Below are 21,850 nucleotides of genomic sequence, written 5' to 3'. Positions count from 1 at the left end.
AGGGATCCTAAAACCCACTGAGCCGTTAGAACTAGGGAGGGGTTCCTCAAACATACTGACTGGTACCAGAGACGGGTCCTACGACACACTGAGCACCCAGGCACAAGGGAGGGAACCATCAAACCTATCACCTCCCACCTCCACCGCAAGCCTCCTAGTACAAGGGAGATGCCTCTTAAGCACCATGACTCTACAAACCCCAGTACAAGCAGGGACCCCTCAGAACAAGATAGCCGTCCTTCCTCGCCACAAAGAGTATGGGTTGCACCATATTTATTATAAATATTATAATGATATATAATGATATTTCCACTTTGCTAGCATTCTAACCACACTGGGTACTCCTCTGCAGACTGACCAATATATTTTGTTTCATTTCTTGATTGAAGAATATCACTTTTTCATTTTACTCGCTTCATTGATACCGTGCACAGTGGTTGTTGACACACAATGTGTTGTCTTCTATGTCAAGCATTATGAGTGCTTCGCTGCAGTTCCCTATTCCCTAATCTTCAGATTATGGCATACATTCGTTCCACCAAGTGGATGGCAACACACAGGGCCAGGAGCCCACGCTTTAGCATTACGCCATGCCTCAGGTAAGGGATTCTGCAAAGAAAGATCACCACACTTCCTCTCATATCTGCCGCAGTCTGTTTGCCCCATAATCCAACTTTTCATCAGGTAACCTGCCTGCCCCTTTCTTAGGATTCCTCCACCCACGCACCCGGGTAACCAATGAAAACGTGAAAGGTTAATTTCCTGTGCAAAAACTTTGCCTGCTAGTGGTGGGACAAGATACTGCATAAGTTTATGCTTTGTGCACATGCCTGTTGGTGTATGTGGATGTGTAAATATCAGCTGCACACCTGTGTGGGTGTTTATAAACATGTATGATAAGTTCCTCCAAGCCTTGTGCAGTGGTCAGTCCTTGCATTTTTGCTAATAGAGGGTAGCATTTTGTGATTTTATAGCAGTGTTTCCTGGAGGTTATTTTCCCTGCATTCAGTCTTCTTGTTCAAAGGAAATCCGATAGAAAGGTTTGCAGGTTGCCTGCAACCCTCAAAATGGTTCCCTCCTCCAAAGAGTGCCAGTCTAGGACTGAAGTGGGCTGAATCCTATAAGATTATAGGACCAGGATTGCCACAGTGATCCTGTACCAAATGATCTCCCAGTCACCTTCCCAAACCCAGTGTCCAGAAGGAATACAATGTTAAGTTGGATACCTTAGCCTCATGTGAGCCTCTGAGGAAAGCCTATAGCATATTGAAGAAGTGCATGTGTTGTGTCCGGAGTTAGGCGAACATTGATAGTTTGTCTCAGACCCTCCGCCCACCCCAGGTTACAGATTTAAAACTCTAGCAAAGCTACTGTCCGGTTATGTCTTTAAAGGTAAAAGACTCTAGATTTCCATACAGTTAATGGGAACTAGTCTAAGTATTCTATGTTAGATACATGTATTCAGTGATGCAGAACACTAAAAACACTTGGTAACCTTTTAATATAATAGCAGGGGGTGGTCACTCGGCTACAGAGTACATGCTTCAAGAAGGACACACCGCTAATCTGAGCTTCAAGGGAACGCTAACCTTGGAATCACAATTCTTTTGCATGATTGCCTAATTTTCAGTGACAAGAGCTTGGCTTCACACTCTAATGACTTCAAGGGGCATCAAAGAGCATTTGTCATAAGTCTTGGACTTCTCCTCGTACAGAGTCACCACAGACAATGTACACCTGTAAACTATGTAGCCCTGTGCCCAAGAAAATAAGCAGCCACCTAGAATTCATGAAAGCAATAAAAACGTTATTTTTTCCAAAACATGACGAAACACTAGAAGCCCACATTTTATTTATTTATATATATATATATTTTTTTTATTTATTTTAACTATATAATTCTTTATTGCTTGATTAACAAAAATCATTGGAATTAAAACAATATCATGTGTAAAAAAATCAGTTTCTTAGTCATTTAAAAAAGTTCATATGTTCATTTACATGGTCCATTTTCGTTTACCTAATTTGCCAATTGATATACAGCTGTACACAAAACAAATGTTTCAATGGTTACATGCCGTACTGGAACATTGATACCACATATACACATCTTTCATCACAGTCCTTAATCATAGTAAAAGTAATATACAATGATAAAGTAGTTTGTGAGGATATACAAGAAAAAACTGTAAACATTATGTGCCATTATACAATTGAACTATAAAGTGCCTAAGTGCTTACACATGGTCTATAGAGTCAATACACACAACTAAAAAAAATGTCCATTAAAGAGCGTACTATAGGCCCCAAAAAAATACTAAAATCTGTAAACAATATATACCATTATGCAAATGAACAATAAAGTGCATCTGTGCTTTCACATAATTCTTAGAGCTTGATTACATAAGTTACCAAAAACAGAATAATTGGGTCAAAATTGCATAAACACTCAGAGTGCCAGGAACAATAACCTTATATTATCCAATCCTTTAATATATTCCATAACAATAGTTATAAACAAATAAATATAAACTACAGAAGCAGCATTTTGACAGATCAATGGAATCAACACACCCAATAAACATAAAATGAGGGCCTGGCGAGCAGATCTTACCCCAGCCTTAAGAAATAAGGGTTTTAGTATGTGTTGTTATCCTCTGAGGCGGAAGCCGGAGGACTGTATTTGCAACTGTTTTTAAAAATTGCACTATCTGTCACTTTATATTGATTTTAATCACCTCTGACCTCACCTGCTTAAAAGCGCCGATCTTAACGCGCTCTGACAGCCCTTCGCGACCACCCCTGGGACAGCGACCCCAGCGCTGAACAGGGAAACGCCCCAAGGCGGTTGCCACGCCCACCGCAAGGCCACGCCCCCTCTAACGAGTACAAATGTGCCGGCCATACCAGCGCAGCGGACGAGCGCAGCGGGAGCGCCGTTTGCGCGCCGAAGGCGCGCCTAAGGCAAGCCCGTCTGCGCCCGTCCGCGCACGACCGGGCCTAGGGCCAGAATCCCTGCCTAATCCCACCGCCACAAAGGTAAGCTACTCTCGCAGAGAGCTCCTCAGCCTCAGACCCTCCAAAAGCAGCACCTGTCACATAATGCACGACCCTAATGGTCCTTTTGCCAGCTGCAGCACGTGTAAACCAGGAAAGCTACTCCTTCCCAAACCCTCAGCCCCACCCCCTGGCCTTAAAATTTCGACACTAAATTGCAGATCGCTTCCTAAGCATGCCCTGCTCATTAACCACCTCATTGTCGATCTTAGCCTGGACATACTTTTCCTTACGGAAACGTGGATCACCGAGCACTCTAATTCGGATATAGTACTGGCTTTACCCCCAGGCTTCCTTATCACGTCTCAACCACGCCCCTCAGGCAGAGGAGGTGGACTAGCTATTATCCACAGGGATCACTTCGCCTGTCGATCCAACGAGATTCAGACCCAGGAGTCAGAGAGCTGCCTCTTCACGATCCAGTTATCCTCGACTAGCTCCCTGTCAGGCCTCCTGGTGTATCGGCCTCCCGGCCACTCCGGCCCCTTCTCGGCCACCCTTTTGGAAACCGTCTCTTCCTCGGCCCACCTGACATCTAACTTCCTAATAACAGGAGACCTGAACATGCACTTCGAGGACCCTTTAGACACAGGCGCATCGGAGCTAATTCACGACCTAGCAGCCTATGGCCTTCTCCTTGCCAACACCGGGGCAACACATACGAAAGGACACCTACTTGATCCGGTGTTTTCTAACATCCCCTCTCTCCAATTCATTAATTCCCAACCACTCCCGTGGACGGACCATTTTCTGGTCACAACCCACTTACCAGGGGCTTTTAAGAAACCCCAAAAACCCACCACCCTCACCAGAGACAGATCGTGGGCCAAACTCTCGGTGGAGGACTGGTCCAAAGCCCTGGACTCCTCGACCCCTAGTCTCTCGGAGGACCCCTCCACCGCTGATACCCAATTTAGAGAATGGATCTCCTTCTCCCTCGACAGTATCATCCCCATAAAAAATCGTGAGTACAAAAACAAGATAAAGGGCCATGCCCCATGGTACAACTCTGAACTCAGAGCTCTTCGCAAAGAGTGCAAAAAGGCAGAGAGACTGTGGAGAAAGGACTGGCTCCATAACAATAAGGACATGTACCACTGCTCGGTAAGACGATACAAATCTGCCCTAAAGCTAGCCAAGGCCGCATTCTACGACAATAGAATAAAAAATGCCACCAACTCCTCCAAAGAATCTTACCTTATAGTCAAAGAACTTCTTAACATCCCTGTGGCACCCGCTGCCTGCCCCCCTCCCCCAGATAGAAGCAAGGACCTGGCCTCCTTTTTTGATTCCAAAATATCGCGTATACTGGACTCCCTCCCTACCATCAGCCCCCATAACCACACGGTTATGGAGACTTGCACCAACAGCCCGCAGCTGCAGTCATTCAGAGCAGTTTCTCTTACGGAGGTTACCTCCACGTTGGCCAAGATGAAAAGCGGATCCCCCCTTGACCCAGCTCCGGTTAGATTCTTAAAAACCGTGTCACCCAGTATAGCCCCCTCTATTAGGGATCTCATCAACACCTCTTTTTCCCAAGGCACAGTGCCTCTCAATTGGAAGAACGCCGTTGTCAAGGCGTTACTGAAAAAGCCCCAATTGAACCCGGACGACATGGCCAATTATAGACCCATATCGCTCCTTCCTTGTATCAGCAAGATGGCCGAGAAACTAGTGAATGTGCAGTTATCCCAATTCCTTGAGACTAACAAACTCCTTCGTCAATCTCAAACAGGATTCCGGCCCGGCCATGGCACGGACACTGCCCTCCTCTCCGTCATCGAGGAGGCAAGGTGCATCCTGGACTCAGGAGGATCAGTGGCAGTGATCCTCCTGGATCTCAGTGCCGCCTTTGATACGGTGGATCACCGTGTCCTTCGCCACCGCCTGCACAGGGCTGGAATCACGGGAACTGCACACGCATGGATTAACTCCTCCTTATCCGGTCGTTCATTTCAGGTGTGGGACGGCAATTCACGATCAGACCCACTCCCACTCACGTGTGGTGTCCCTCAGGGGTCTTCGCTTAGTCCCACCCTGCTTAATGTCTACATGGCCCCCCTTGAAGACATCGTGACCCCTTATGGGATAAAAATAGTAAACTATGCCGACGACACACAACTTGTCGTCTCTTTGTCCCACCTGGATAAACACCCAGACAGCCTGCTGAACTGTCTCCAGGATATTCACACCTGGATGTGCGAATCTTCCTTGAAGCTGAACGGTGCAAAAACCGAAATCATGCTCTTGGGCAACAAATGGACCTCCATCCCACCATCAGTATGGCCGGATGCCTTTGGTGAAATCCCCACACCTAAAAAAGAAATTAAGACACTAGGGGTATGGCTTGAACCTGACCTCACCATGAAGACCCAGGCAACCAAAACTGCTGGAACATGCTTTGGCCTCTTGCGGTCAATTCGCAAGATTCTCCCCCTCCTTCCTCCCCTATCCAGGAAACTATTGGTTCAAGGGCTCATCTTAGCCCGGCTGGACTACAGTAACTCCGTTTACCTCGGCGCACCCGAATTTACCCTGGCCAAACTCCAACGGACCCAAAACGCGGCGGCGCGGCTCATCATGAACCTTCCTCCCAGAGCCTCTGCCAAGCCTGCTCTTAAAGCTCTTCACTGGCTTCCTGTCCGCCAGCGTGTAGAGTTTAAAGCCCTGTGCACCACCCATAAACTTATCAACGGTGTTGGTCCAGCAGCCCTGAAAGACATGGTCACCCCCTACAAGGCTCCCAGACTCCTTCGCTCTGACGGCGAACATCTGGCCACAGTCCCTAGGTTTAAGAAGGCACGCACCGGTGGCCGACGTTTCTCTGTCAAAGCCTCTGTAGGATGGAATTCTCTTCCTCGCAACGTGCGTCTGGAACCCTGTCACGCCCTCTTCCGAAAAAAATTAAAAACCCTCCTGTTTCCCAAATAGTTCCCTCTGTCTTCCTCTCTTGGTTCTCACAAAGTTATAGCGCGGGGATGCCTACGGGTCACCAGGCGCTTTATAAATCACAAAATAATAATAAATAGTACTGCATGACATGTTGTAAGCAATTTAAGACACACAATGTAAAATAAGGTTTCACCTGGTCACCCGCACAATCTACAATCAGTACTTGGCCATTGTTGTATCCAGGCCAGCGTGCCCTCCTTAGTTGGGTATATGTCAAGTCTTAATTTTCAAAACATATCCTTCATATGAGCCGAAAAATAGGCAGTCAGATGTCTCAATTCACAAGGACTGATGAGAATTAATCACTGACCAAGCATGTGTTTTTGCCACTAATGTCGCCTTATCCACAGTAAGTGAAGTAATTTTAATCTTTTTATTTAAGAACCGTTTAAAATTGGGCATTGTCATTTCTGGAAACTCAGACTGCAGATCAAAGCTCTAAAAACATGCTAAAATATTGGATCTCCAAGCGTCTGTGTAAACAGAACAAATTATTTCACACCAGCAATTATTTGCTAGGGAGTCCAGATCTGATCAAAACAAAGAACACATATAATTAAAAAAAATGACCCTTGCGCCACCATGAAATGTCTTTGGAGACCAAACTTCAAACGTATTTCGGCTTGGCCAATTGACCTGGGGATTCCAAAAACTGATTTACAAGCCTCGATTACTAGTAAACACAATAATACAGCATCTTTCCCCCTTGAAATAGGCGAGCCATATACAATTGTTGGCTGTAGCTTGGCTCTCAAGACTTTAAGATGTTCATACGATTGACACCTCAATGATTTATATAAGGATTTTAAAACAAATTAAAGTTGATACTATTGCCCTCAGAACTTTTTAATGGCTTTTGAATGAGACTTTATTATCAAATAAGATTCCTAGGTATTAATATGTCTCCACCACTTCAATTGGCCCACCTCTAGCTTCCCATGATCTTGTCTTAAACTTCACTGGGCCAATTTTCATGATTGTAGTTTTTTTTAACATTCAACTCCAGACCATTAACTAAAATAAAATCATCAAATGCATTAATTAGTCTTTGAAAACCTATTGGAGTTTGACTCAACAAGATTGTATCATCAGCATACTGTAAATAGCTAAGAGGCACATCAGCAAGTTTCGGGGGATGAGCAATGACATACTCGAAATTCTGCAACAGGTCTGACATAAAAAGATAAAAAAGACAAGGGGCAAGTACACAGCCTTGTTTAAGGCCATTACAAGTTTTAATCTTTTGATACAAAGTAAAACCATCACCTAATTTTACCTGAATCCAAGTATTAGTACACAAGAGTATTACAGCATCCAGCAACTTTTGGGGAATACCCCAACCTGCAAGTTTTTGCCATAATAATGCTTGTGGCACTGAATCTAAGATTGCTTTTAGATCTATAAAAACAAATGAATATTCTTTTTTTCTCACTTTTTTTAAACAGCCGACTCGGTCATTATATCATCATATCAAATAGATCATAGACGGTATGAAAGTATAAGAAAGTTAGACTCACAGGATGGATCAAAAAATTATTCAAGGGCTCCTACTCCTGTCCCACAACTGTGTGAAGAACAATGTGGTTTTACAGCTCTGCACTATCAATATTCATCTCATGTATAGCTACCAACGTATATTTGTTAAGTTCCTGCATGCACCACTTCAACTTTCTCTCACAAACTCTGAAACACCCATAATTACGAGCTTCAAGTTCAATGCAATACCTCCAGCCTGCCTCCAGGCATCAAGCAAGATTTCCAGTCCCTCCGCATTTCCCCCACCAACAAAGCGTAACCTACAACCAAAACCCTTTCAGTCACAGGTAACTGTAGTGTCAGGGAAGTTCTCTGAAGCAAACAAATAAGGTGGAATCATAGGAGAGGAAGCAGGTGGCTGGGTTACACAGGTTGTCAGACCAGTTCAAGTATAGTGGGATTCCTATTTTTAATACAAAATCTTTAAAAAAAGCTTTTAATCAAGCTTCTCTGAAGCATATTTCTCAAAAAGATGGACAACAAAAAAGAGCAAACATTAAAAATACAATTAAAACACAACTACATGATGAACATTTTCAACTACTCACCTACAAGCATTTCATATAAGAAAACTCCAACAGACCACCAGTCACATTCCCGTCCATAGTAACCATCCCCACCTTGTGATTTTAGCACCTCAGGGGAGATGTAGTCTGGTGTTCCCACAGCTGTATCACAGCGTACCATTCCTTCCTACCAAGAGAAAATACACTGGATTAGTTTAGACAGATATGGAATGCAAAATGAGTTTTCCATGGTCAAGCATTCCATACTCCAATGTAAAATATCAATAATAAACTCCATGAGGTTTGAAAAAGCAGAAAAACATTATATAGAACATCTTAAGCATACATTTATAATCTCACAAACTTTGAACATGTAGGAGTAAGGAGTGACTGCTGCTAACTGATAGCCAGTTATTTGCAGAATCCCACCAAGAACCAGGTCGAGCCCCAAACCAAACTGCTGCCTCCAAAACACCGGTCCTCGACTTTGCCAAGAGAAACCCAGTACCAGACCAGATGGGGGCAGGCAAGTGCATTGCGTGGCATAAGGTATACTTAGATACCAGTGGTCAGGAACATGTACTAATTGTTAAGTCCATTCCACGTATTTCAGACTTATGAAAGAATTATAAAGAATCTTCACTGACCTTAGGGCCAAGGCTCATATCAGGCAAAAATATTTCAACGGAACACCAATGAGAATCTCAAGAAAGCATCACCTCAGGCTCAAGTAAACAAGAAACAAAAGAATTCAAGGCTATACCAGAACCTTGTCAAGGAAGCAAGAAAAAAGAGCCATGAGGGGAGAACAGAAGACCTTCTGCTCAACAGCCCCAAAAGTAGGAGAGTTAACCATACATTTAGAAACAGAACACTGCATACAGTCACAGTCAGAAAAAGAAAAATAAGACAGTGAGGGATAAAAACCTCAGTACACCTGGTGGTGGACTCTATAGCCTTTGCCTCAGAATGACACCCAAGAGGAGAGGAAGGCAATACTGCAACAGCAAGTCAGATGCTTGTGGATGAAAGACACTAAGAATCTAAAAGATAGAGAGGGAAACACAACAAAAGAGGAAACCAAAGTAGCAGAAATCTGCCTTATTCAACTATGGAGGGCCCAAAAGATAATCAGAGCAGTAGCAGAAAATGGTGCAAGATGCCACACATCTGGAGACCAGAGAGTAGGAAGGAATTAAAAAGCATAGCATAGAGTGCATGTTGACAGATACACAATGATGTCTTACTGCAAACTACTTATGTGCACACTGACATTGTATGCACACAGACAATGGCTGGAGAAATCTTCAATAACCTGCTCAGGCCTGATCCAGGTTCATAGAAGCAGATTTTCTAGCAGCCATTTCTGCTCAACACTTGCAGTCACTGTTGTTTCAGTTTAAAACAGATGTTTGTTTAAAGCGGCAGTAGAGAAAATGGCTAATTATAAAGCCAGCATGGCGGGGGCCAAACGTATCAGTCCATTTGTAAGACCAACAAAACCTGGTCTAACCAAGGCAACAAAGAACCTAGGTCATTGCAATTGTCAGAAGAAAGCCGTCCCATTAAGGGAGACACATGCAATGGTCAAAAACATCAATTGAAGAACCCAGGCTGCATCTTACGAATCTTCTTCCTCCTTGCCAAGAAGAAATGTTAGGACTCTACTTCGTAACTAGCCTCAGAGCAAGATTGTGCTGTTTGGCTAACCACCTGGGACAATGGTTCTTAACCTTTTGACTTCTGTGGATTCCACCCCCACTTAACCATTACTGGAACCCAGGGACACCCCATGAATCATTATTGTAGCCTGGTTCCCCCTCCCCCACTAAGTCATTACTGGAAGCCAGAAACCCCTGCCTAAAAATTTGATGATTTGAAACAAAACAATACACTAAAAATAAAGAAGGTTTTAAACGTTTCATTTTCACTATTTGCTTCTTTATTTATATACACTTAATCATTTAATACTATTTAATTTTCGAAGCAGTCGTGGACCCCCAAGGGCTCCCTGGACCACAGGTTAAGAACCACTGACCTACGAAAAGCCTGGATGATTCTCAGCAGTCACGGAAATGGGAGGAAAATAATCGAAAGTATAAATTCTGGACTTCACAAGGATCAACTGGCTAAGACCAGAACATATATCTTAGTACTTTGTTGCAAGTGTAGATTTGTCCTTTTTCTGGTATTTTAAGAAACAGTCACCTAACATACCAGTTAACAGGTTATGGCATTCATTGTGTCACATCTACAAATGTAATTGTAAAAACAAGCAATTAAGATGAGGGAGAACACACGTTGAGTTGGCTACTGCCTGCAACAGTAGCCAATTCTCAGATCCAGCAGTATCATCTCTCTCTTGAGGTGTCTTGTGGAAGGAAGGAACACATGAGCCACAATACACATCAGAGGTGTATCCCACTGTGACATGGCATAGAGGAAAACCAAGAATTATCTTTGGATGGTGTTTGGAGGACCTTTGAACTTAGGGGTGGCACAAATGCCCAAACTCACTCAGAAATGCCATCTGAAGGGTGGTGTCAAGTACAGGCCACGGAGTCAAAGACTAAAGAAAACTAACAAGGTACAGGCCCCAGCAAGCACCTTGCCAAAGGGGTGTGAGTAAACAGAGTAGAGTCCCAAGCATGGGAGGAGAGTATAAAAAGCATGAAAAACCACCAAGAGTTCTTAGGGCAACATCCCCATTCTCCCCATGGCAAATTATTAATCAGAGCCAACAGAAGCCTTCAATGCACACAGCAAAATACATGGCTTCTTCTTACAGCAACTATATAAAGATTCACAATATATAAAAATTGTACAGCAGTATTGCCACTAAACAGAAGGTGTGCACTCAGAATTAACAATGCAAGAAAGGCAATGGCATCTGAAACGGACTTAGGATTCCAGTTAGTTAAGGGTTTTAGATATAGATGTCTAACTTATCCTAGTTCTAGGACTTGGTTGGCAGATCTCGCTGAAGACCCTCCTGGGAGTAAAATCCCTGCAAGCAACTACTAGAGCCCCATTCACAGCCAGGTTTAAGGGTGTTCAGTATATTGGGTCAAACTTAAAACAGCTGGACTGTCGCTATTGTTTCCTTGTGCCATGTGTCAAACTGTTAAACCAAATTCAGGTATTTACCATACTCTAGAGTGTACTGCTTTATTTTTGTCCATATGATAACAAATTGTGTCTCACTAAGGAGAATGGAGCTTAATGAATGTGAGATCAGGTCTTATCACCTAATAGTAATTACGAGAGTGCCTGACCCAGGGGATCACTATTCTATATGGAGTCAGAATCCTTCTTGATTCGAGGGGACACTCTAGGTACCCATACCATATACAGTTCCTTGCCTTTATTTATTGTTGTATGTATTGGATGGAACAAACTACCCATTTTTCACTTTACATTTGGGATGGAGAGGCTGAATAACCTTGAATATACTGTCACCATGATCTTTTGGGCTAAGAACCCGGGGCTGCTCCCTCCTATGCTACTGGATTGATCAGGGGAGGCCATTATTAACCTGACCCAAGTATCTCTTTACTACTGCTGTGCATGATTGTTTTCTTTCGCTTGTTGGCGCATACCCCCTTCTGATGCTCTCTGGGTACGGGCTTCGCAGCAATGTCCATCTCCCTGACATTTCTAGTCCCACAGCAATTTGTATAATCAACTTTGCTTAACAATTCTCCGACTAAAATTGTTAATTGGCTGACTTCACCTCTCAAATGGTTTATTAATTCCGATTGCTCATTACAGCAACTATTGGCCAATTCATAGGTGTACATTTGCTCGACATTGCATTTGGCGAGTGTCTTACCATGCAGCTTCGAGGATAAATATTTGCTGGCTCGGCTGTCATAAGAGGACCAAACCTTTTATTACAATTTATAACTGATTCAATATGGGCCTGGCCTCTAACAATAGTCTCTAAAGGCAGCTAGATCTCATATCTTGGGGTTGTTGTTGTAGGTGTTTAAACCCTCCCTTGTTGTGCGACGAGCAGTCACTGGACTGCTGATCAACTGAGGGCCAAAGCATATTCTCCTTTTCACTGAAGCTGATTTAGTACCTGATTTTTTTCCCCTTTCTGTAAATATTAGCGATTGGGGCCTGTTTTCCAATATTTAGGGGCTTTATCCAATTTTAAAATTGCTTCTACTTCTACGATGAGGCTGCCTATTGCTTTGATTGTTCAATTACTAGCAGCATGCCAATTAGGTTTTTTAATGTTGCCCACTCCCTGGGGGCTCTCAGCGGCTTTCCTTTTGTCCATCCTTAGGGGCTGCTGTTTCAACTAACTCTAACAATCTCTTATTCCAGCAGTGCTCTCAGTGCCTTCTCAGTGATTGGACAAAAACACAGATTAAGATTAACCGTAATAGGTGCTCTTTAATTCAAAATGGCAAATGGCCAAACTTTCACAAAGACAATACGTACTCTAGCTCCAATTTTGAATGATATCATAACAGATGGGGTAGAATTAATTTTAAAATAAGTATACCTCGCTGATAATAAATATATCAAAACTCTCAAAATTGTGCATGCATTGGATTCATTAATTGCCTAACAACAATAAAACAAACTATAAACTGCAAATCCTAACGGACGAAAATTATTCTAATACCATCAATGACCACAGCACACACGTTCTACCCACCCAAGCTTGATGCGGTACATTAAGGGCCTTGCATTAGATCTGACTTGCCATTTTCACGCTCCCAGGTGAGTTAATTTCTGTCATTGGCATGGATACTGCCGATTGGTATCCCATGCTGCAGGAATGACTATAGCACTGCGGGCAGCTCGGAAGCCTGTCTTCTCCTCCCTTGCCACCAAAGGATTCTGGAACTTGAAGTCCCCCTGGATCAGGATAATATTGCTTGGTGTCTTAATAATAACCATAGACAGCAAGAATAGAAAATTCTATGACCCAAACTAACAATAATTTGGGAAGGAGTGGAGAGAAGCTTAAACAAAAGCAAGATCCATTGCGATGATCTGATTCCACCAACAGGTGCCTCATTCAAACAGCAAAGCTGATAAAGAGACTAAATAGTATCAAGACACTGATAAATGTCCCTCCAAAATCCAGACACTCCATAATGCACAATAACGACCCTACATGTCACTGATCAGGGATACATTTGGTAATACTATCTCTACACATCATCCTACTATTCTCCTTCAACAGACTCAAATCAGGATTTGTTATTGTCATCACACCTCTGGCTGTGGAAGTGGAAGCAATGGCACACGTTACCCAACTCGTGTGCATAAAGTTACATGAACAACCCCCTTTTCTAGTCCTACAACACAGTCTCTGACAGTGTGCTAAACATTCATTTTTGCACAGAGTGCATCATACTTATTATGGCCGAAATCAAAGCTCTTTCCCTTTGGTCCTTGAACAACCTATCAAACCTCCTCAAACCCGAAAAGACATTGAAGTATTTGGAAGACAAGAAACCAGACACTCTTTTATTGCAGGAAACACATTTGTAGGAGACTGAATCAAAAAAGCGAAGAAGAGACAAGGAAGAGAAGATTATTCACACTGCGGGGTACAGACACCCACCTAATATTCCAATTGACCCTTTCCAAGAAAGAACATGTCACACAGACCTGAGAAACACGGAAGATCAGGGACATTTGACAGACCTAAAGACTATCACACTCTCCAACATCCTGGAGCATCCTCCACCGGACAAACCAGGAACACACATTCCTTTTGTGCGCCCATGGGACAGAAAAAAGGATAGATTACTTCTTGGTGAACAACGGAACAATATCAAAGGTCTACAGAAGTAATACAGAAGTTGGAGTGATATTAGACCATGCCCCAATTTCATTGCTGTTGGACATGGAGACTCTGGGATAAAACAGAAGGCTGCAACAGCTAATCGTAAAACTCTAAAAACAGAGATGGACGCATGGTATTGCATTTACTGCAGATGTCCATCTGAATCTAATCTCAAGAAACTTGCCTGCATTAGCAGAGAAAACTCTGGCTCACAACAAGTGCAGACTCTACGAACATGACAAAAAGGCTGGATGGCTTTTTACTACTATGCAACTTAATTAAAGAGGCCAAATCAGCCATTCCAGTGTTAAGTCAACCCGATGGACAACTGCTAATCAATCCTTTGGAGATCACTAAAGCGTTCAAGGCTTTTTGCTCCACTCTATATACCAGCTAAATCATTATCTATCTGTAATGAGAAAAAGAATTTATGCCTGGTCAAAGACTCCCTAGACTATGTGAAGCTATACGAGAAGAGTTAGACATGGATATCACGGACAGTAAATTAACTAATGCTCTCAAACTACTACCCACAGGGAAGGCTCTGGTGTGAACGGGCTACCTATAGAATTTCAAGAAGGGACATGTGGAGCATCCACCTAGAATTCAATAAAGCATTTCTTTCACTGATACCCAAACTAGGCATGGACTCACGTTTGGGTTTGAAATACAAAGCTAACTTGCTTCTAAAATGAAGATACTTATGAAGGTCTTAGCTCAGAGACTCCAGAGAGCAATACTGACCCTGATCCATAAAAACTAGGTGAGTTTTGTCCCTGGGAGGACATCGAGGAACCACCTCAGAACCCTCCTACATAACCCTCCTACATCAGGTAGTCTAAAACTAAAGCAGAGGAAAGTCTTTCCCTCTCACTAGGTACCATAAATGTCTCCGACAGGGAGGAGTTGAGCTACTTTTTGCAATTGATTGCAAAAATGGTTATAGCACCTGCCTTCCTTAACTTGGTCAGATGCTTTTATGAAGGTCCAACAGCTGTGGTGAATTACAATGGATTCTACTCAGATGCAGAACTGATTAATAAGGGCACGTAACAAGGATACCCGCTGCGTCCGCCGTTATTCCTGTTGGCAATAGAACCCATGGAGTTAAGCATCAGACAACTCACAGGTATTACAGTGATTCACGTAGTGGCAGGCAAATTACTCAAACTTTAAAAGATTACAAGATCTTTGGAATGGTCTTTAAGTATCCTTATAGCATAACTCATAAGCATTGGCCACTCCATCAAAAAATACATCTGGGGAGGCTTGCAGCCCAGATTGTCATCAAAACTATGTGCGGATATACCTTCCGGAGGCCTGAGATTACAGAATTTAGATATCTACTACAAAGAGCAGTAACTATCCCAGATGGTGTGTTACTTTACACTAGAACTAGAAATGCCTGACTGTATTTAAATTCAGGAGTATACAAAAAATATCCCCATGGATCTTATGTAATCTGCAGAGGTCAAAAGTACACGAGCGACACACACAAACCAATTTGACACAGATCAATAAACTACTAGAGACATTTACAGAAAAACTGGATCACACAGCTTCTTACATTCCCATGCAACCTTATAGAGAGAGACCTAATCTGGCTAGGTCGGTTGAGGGGCCTGAGGCATTTTTGCTGTGTCAGCGGTAGTAGTGACTAAGGCTGACCTGCAACCACAGGTGGTGCTGTTGGGCTATGGAGGGGAAATGCCAACTTACAGAGTCAACCCAGTAACCCTACAAACCAGGGTAGTTCTATGCAACCAAATGACTATGGTTCACTTGAGAAAGCATCAAACTCAAAGAGTGATGCAATGTGAATAAATAACATATATAATATTGAATATTGAAGTAAGCCTAACACCAAAACACACCACAATACACATCTACATGCCCAAAATATTAAAACAAAACAATTCCCACATACAATAATAACAGACACAAGAATTAGTGAGTTTGCAAATTGTTCATTGTATATCACAAAAAGAATTTAAACAAACCATTAAACGCAACACAGAGGACTGAAATAAACTATACAGACTAATAAGCTGCGATCAATTAAGCAAAAAAGTAAGTTATTACATCTGTAACAGGGATGTGGAATTCCTATAGCCCAACCCCCAGGACATATTGTTTGGGGTCAAGGGCAACACGTTTTCATGTGTATTTTGTCCTTGGGACAAGTAGGCCCAACCCCCTGCAGAACAAACCCTTTGGCTGCCAGTTTGCAGTACCACATTATGGATCAGGGAAGGACACTGCCTGCAGTTAAGATGATATTTTTGTCCATATATTAATGCTGTTCAAACTTGTATTTATGGTTCATTAATTGAAAGCCTTCATTATTAGGGTGAGCGATCTAAGTAAATGTTGTAAGCTTCAACTGTACTACTGACAGTGGTTCCAGTGTAAAAATGTGAACACACGTTTTCAAAGTTTATCAATATGACGCTATTTATAATGTTCCCAGAATGCTCTCTGATTTGATGCAAATATTTGTAGAAGCTTGAAAGCAAGATTGATGATCTTTGCTTTCAAAATAAAATGTTAATAACAAAATGAAAGCAGGAAAAAACTATTTTCACTAAACTACTGTAACTTTTCAGGTACAATTTCTTTGCAGCATCATTTAGTAACGTGTTGATGCATGCTAGTATTTTGCAAAAATATTAATAATGGAAAATCAGTATAACCAGTTTCAATAAGATTATAGGAAACAAAAATAAACAAGCATTGGCAAAGCCAGAAAGTCTGAAATTGGTGGTCAGCTTTTTAGTTTTATCAATGTGTGATTTGTTTGGCATGGTTTTTGTAAAACCTTATTGGTGTGGAAGCTCCAGGCCCTCAACATTATAACAAACATTGGCAAAAGCAAAAATTGTTTTTGGTCTCAAAATGCACACACTGACACAGTAGTTACTGGCACTGAACAATACTACTTTGTGTGCCGATATGCACCTTGTGAAAGAGCAGAATGCTGTCACTCACAGTGAAGCCAGCTGATACAGAGAGAGAGACAGAAATTTAAAAAAAGCAAAAGGCCATGGTCAACGCCAGCCAAATTAGGGGCCCAATTATTTTAAAAAGTCTTAAAAGTGCACCCATGGTATTGGTCCGTGCAGCTATACGGCTTTCATGAATTCCCAATAATTTACAGAAGTAGGACAAGAAATAGTACTCCTAGAAAATATTTGTGAACTGCATTTTAGCATGAGCAAATCTGCATTTGTAGATTTGTTCATGTGAAAATCTGAGCGTTTGCTAGTTCAGTTTCCCTCCAAGCACTTATTACCCAAATCCAAAAGAAGGTTTATGTCTGCCATTGTCAGGGGTAAGTTTCCAACATTTTTCTGTATGGGAAAAGATTAGAGAAGAGTTGTTGAAAACCCTTAAAACATGCAAGTTAGTAGGTTTGCACAGACTCAAATGGGCATTCTAACCCCGGAACTATTGCTTACCACTACCTTCAGCCCCAGTATGTAGATCTCCGGAAATGTGGCAACATAAGGTGATTGCATGTATTCAAACACTACTATGGTACGAGCTCAGACATAATCAGAGAGGCTATATTAGAGCTCTTATATAATGAAATTCCTTCCATAATCTTACGCCACACTACATGGCACCAAAGGGACAAGTGTATTTTGTTACAGGACAAGTAGATTTATGAAGCAACCTGCCCCACGAAAAAGTAGATATTTTAATAAATTCCACACCCCTGCTGTAAGCAGTAAAAATGTAAATACAAAATCAAAAATTAGATCAATTCCAGCAGTACATATTCCATAAGTAAAGGTCAACGTTTCAGCACAGAGGTAAACTTGACCAGGGCCATCATCAGGACAAAATGTCATAAAAAAGAAAAGAAATAGTATTGAATTATAACCTAAACAAGAAAAGGGAAAAAGAAAATAATCAAAAGCCGCTTAATATATTCAGAGATGAAGTGTGGGTGAAAAGGCGTCGTGTGGTGAAAAAAGAGAGAGTACCGTCTCACGCATCCATAGAACCACAGCCGGAGGCAGATACTTCTCCCACCGCGCCGTCAAGACCTGGAACACCCTCCCCCTCAACCTACGACAAACCGAAGACCTTCTAACCTTCAGGAGACGACTCAAGACCTGGCTGTTCGACCAGTAGCAACAGCACCCCCCCACTCCCCACCCTCAGTGTCTTGAAACTCTTGCAGGTAAGTAGTGCGCTTTACAAATTATTTGATTGATTGATTGAGTGATAAAAATACCATCACCAAATGTATAGGCTTACCATACAAAAGTTTTTTTAAATTTAATTAAAAAAAGAAGGTCAAGTAAAGGATGCAGGCCACAAAGTAGTCCAAGATGCAGTGTAGACTATAAATGTAATAGGCCAAAGACGGTCGAATACACCCACTACAAAACAACCAGGGTGATCAAAAACACAAATTACAAGGCAAGGTCAATTTATAAATCAAGTCTGCAATGAATCTCTCAGAAGGAGGTGAACCAAGAAATCAATCCTAATATGACACACCTACATAATTATAAATAAATTAAATTAGAACTTGCAGACACAAGTAGATACGACAATTGAGCGCTGATGTACACTTGGCAAATTGCTGTAAAACTTACTTGAACAGGCAAAAAGAACCAATAAAGGAAGTCCAAAATACAAAGGGCCCACCCGGCATTTAGAAGTGCAGTTTCAAATAGCCAGCACCATACAGTATAATATGAGTCCAGGCGGAAGGAACAAAACCCTCATGTACCATTAATTTCCTATTAAAAAATGATTAAGTATATAAATAAAGATGGCAAAGATCTGATAAGCCATATCAACAAAGAGAATACAAAATATAAAGAATCAACGGTACGAGTAGTCACATACTCTAGCATGTGCTAAGATCAGCAGTGTGAAACCGCAACACGTCGGAGTACAAGTCAAGGCAGCGTGCGTTCAAGCTCAGGCATTTAAATATAGACGTCCAATCAACTAAGAGACGAGTGCAAAACATGCACTCTTAGTGCGACATGATTAAGAACTATGGGAATTGAAGTATGACATGATCCAAACGAGAGTCAATGCATACATTCAAATTACTCATTCCACAAAGCACGCTTCGTGCTGTATAACAATTGCTTATAAAAATTGAAGAACGGCTAACAAAGATTTACCGAAAACATAAGGCATAAAGACCTGCAATTCTGGTAAGCTCAAGGCCCACATAAACCACAATAATCTAAATGAAAATTCGAGCAAACCTTTATGTGTCACACAAACACACAACTCAACTGAGCACAATGTGTGGAAATGTGCCTATTTAGGTGCACACCGGTGCAGGGGTCACCCTTATCTTTGTCCATGGGTCCTTAAACCAACAAAATAGATATTGACACTGAAGCTGAAATTCAAAATAACACGTTTATTCACTCATGAGTGAGACCACGTCCATACAACACCCTCAAGTGTTCCAGGAGGTAGTGGCTTGAATACACAGACCATGGTGCTTTTATACAGAGTTTTCTGCACTGGTAAGCATGTAGTTACAGTTACAAAGTACAGGCCTACACAGGTATAACTACAGACAAACATGGGCAAATGGGAAATCCCTTAGTCAGCAAAGTGGGAGGGGGAGCAGGAATGCTTATGGCAGCACTAAGAGATTTACAGTTGAGTCTGAGACCAGGTGTTCTGGCAGCTACAAACTCTTTAGCATGCATATTGCTTTTAGCAGAGTCAGGAAGTTAACTAAAATAGACAACAGAGGCAGGAAAAAGGGAACAAAGAAGAATAGTCCCAAATTAAAGTCAACGTACTGCTGCAGTGCAGTATCAGTTTGATCCACCTCATCATGATTTATTGTCCTCTTAGATCGACTCTTGGAAATATCATTATACAGTTTATTGTCTTTGTGGTAGGATGAAGGTGCCAAGAACAGAGGTGGTAGCAAAAAGGACACATAGCAGCTTCCGGACCACCCAATAGGTAGGTGGTAATAACCCTTACTTCCACAAATGAAATAGGTGTTATGTGAGGACAAAAAACTACTATTGTTTATTCCAGTAATGTTCAATGTTATAGTACAGTCACTTTTTCCCACAATTATACTGCCAATACTGCTCACACCAAGGTCTGCTCGAGCTCTAGTAACAGCTATAACAGGAGGTCCATTACCCTTGATAGTTCGAGTGTTAGGGAAAACATAGCGCACAGAGGAATTTCCTTGACGATACTCCTCCATTTTCCATACAGTTCTTTTAGCTTGTTGATCTCCTTCCTCATCAGGGTAACAAGCTCTAATTAACTTAAAGTTTAGTCTTCCTACATCAGCATAAGTAATGTTAATTTCAGAAGCCCCCAAAAATGAAAATCAGGCTCCGCAGGAGCCATTGTGTAAAATCGGCAAAGGAATGAAAGGCGTTCCTCCCTTTTTCTGATGAGCTGGCATCATTCCACACACCCAACAGTTGATAATGTTTGTAGCATTGTGGGTGTGATGCAACATTTGAATGAACGTATTGTTGAGATAGGACACTCTGTGCTTCTGCTCATGATAAGGAAGAGTGAAATTGTGGTGTTCAATGGGGACAGGAGAAGTAGCAGTCCGTTTTCGAGCAGGAGCTACTCCCTATACAAACAATGTTATTCTAGCACTGATAGCAATCAAAGTGATTCCAATAATGAACATACTCTTTCGATCACAGACTCTTACAGCAGGTGATTTCTTTTCCGCAGGCATGTTCATCTTGTTGTTGAACAGAACAGATGGTGCCCTAAGGTCCTGGAAAGACGTTGGTTTCTTCGCTGAGGTGAGTAGCCACTAAAAGAGTACCCCCCTTTGTAACTCAGTCTTTCACTACCCAGGACAGTGGCTCAAACAGTCTTTTTCAGCAACGAAGTGTCTTTCTTCCGGGGTCGCAGCTGATATCGAGATGCACCAGGGATCGTGTGGTCCAGGAAGACTTCAGGTCCTTCAGGTGATGTAGCTTGTCCTTTCTCAGTGTCCAGGATATCGCGGTGATCTGCCAACACAACCAGGCTCACTAGGCTGCAACACCTTTGACAGTGTGCCGCATGAACCCAGTTCTTCCGATTGGTCACTCGAACCGCAGTCCTGGTAGCCAAGATCACCTGCTCAGGGCCTCGCCATGTGAGTGCTAGGGAGCTGGCTCTCTGGAAAGATTTCGTCAGCACCCAATCTCCAGGGCACAAGCAGTGGCCCTCACCTAGCGACCTGCCTGGAAGAGTCTCCCGAACCTGTTGATAAATAGAAGACAACCTGGCAGTCAACTGAGACAAGTAGTCGTTCATCAATACATTGGGTACATCATGTATAGGGTGTGGCTTAGGAATCCCCCAAATATTAATTGGCCTTCCAAAAACCACCTCATACGGTGTGAGGCCAGATTGTGTATGTGGTACTGATCTAATAGATAGTAAAGCCAATGGCAGTGCATCAGGCCATTTCAAAGCTGTGGAAGCTTGTATTTTGGCCAATTTTAGTTTGAGGGTAGAATTGTAACATTCCACTAGTCCTGCTGATTGCGGGTAAAAAGAAGCATGAAACTTCTGCTTAATTTCCAAACCTTTCATGAGATATTCAACAACTTGCCCAATAAAATGGGGTCCGTTGTCACTCCACAAAACTCCACAAATGTTGAATCTGGGAAAAAACTCCTTTAGGAGCATATTTGCTGTAGTAAGAGCTGTATTATCTTTTGTGCCGTATGCATCCACCCATTTACTGAAGGCACAAACCACTACCAGAACATACTTCAGATTATTACAGCATTCAAGCTGGATATAATCCATTTGCAGGACTTCAAAAGGTGCAGTAGGTATGGCAGACCCTCCTGCTGGAGATTGTGTTCCCTTTCCAGGATTATATTGGAGACAAATCAGACAAGAATGGACTATCTTTTTAGCTGTGCCGGCAATCTCTGGATGACCCCAAACTTGCATAAACTGCTTTGCGATTGAGGATGCTCCAAAATGTGCCGGGCCA

General features: G+C 42.3%; 1 protein-coding gene across 2 annotated transcripts in view; it reads right to left on the bottom strand.

Moving 5' to 3' along the window:
- The window catches only part of ROCK1 (Rho associated coiled-coil containing protein kinase 1), a 1,783,501-nt gene that overhangs the window by 1,322,755 nt on the left and 438,896 nt on the right, over positions 1-21,850 (bottom strand). For both annotated transcript variants that reach the window (XM_085605798.1, XM_085605799.1), the window contains exon 7: positions 8,094-8,238. In XM_085605798.1, the coding sequence (XP_085461924.1) occupies positions 8,094-8,238 (145 nt within the window). The remainder of the gene's footprint in view (positions 1-8,093; positions 8,239-21,850) is intronic.

This window comes from Triturus cristatus, chromosome 5_1, assembly GCF_964204655.1.
Source record: "Triturus cristatus chromosome 5_1, aTriCri1.1, whole genome shotgun sequence".
NCBI lineage: Eukaryota > Metazoa > Chordata > Amphibia > Caudata > Salamandridae > Triturus > Triturus cristatus.
Note: the sequence above shows the minus strand (reverse complement) of the source record. Positions and strands in the feature narration are given on the sequence as shown.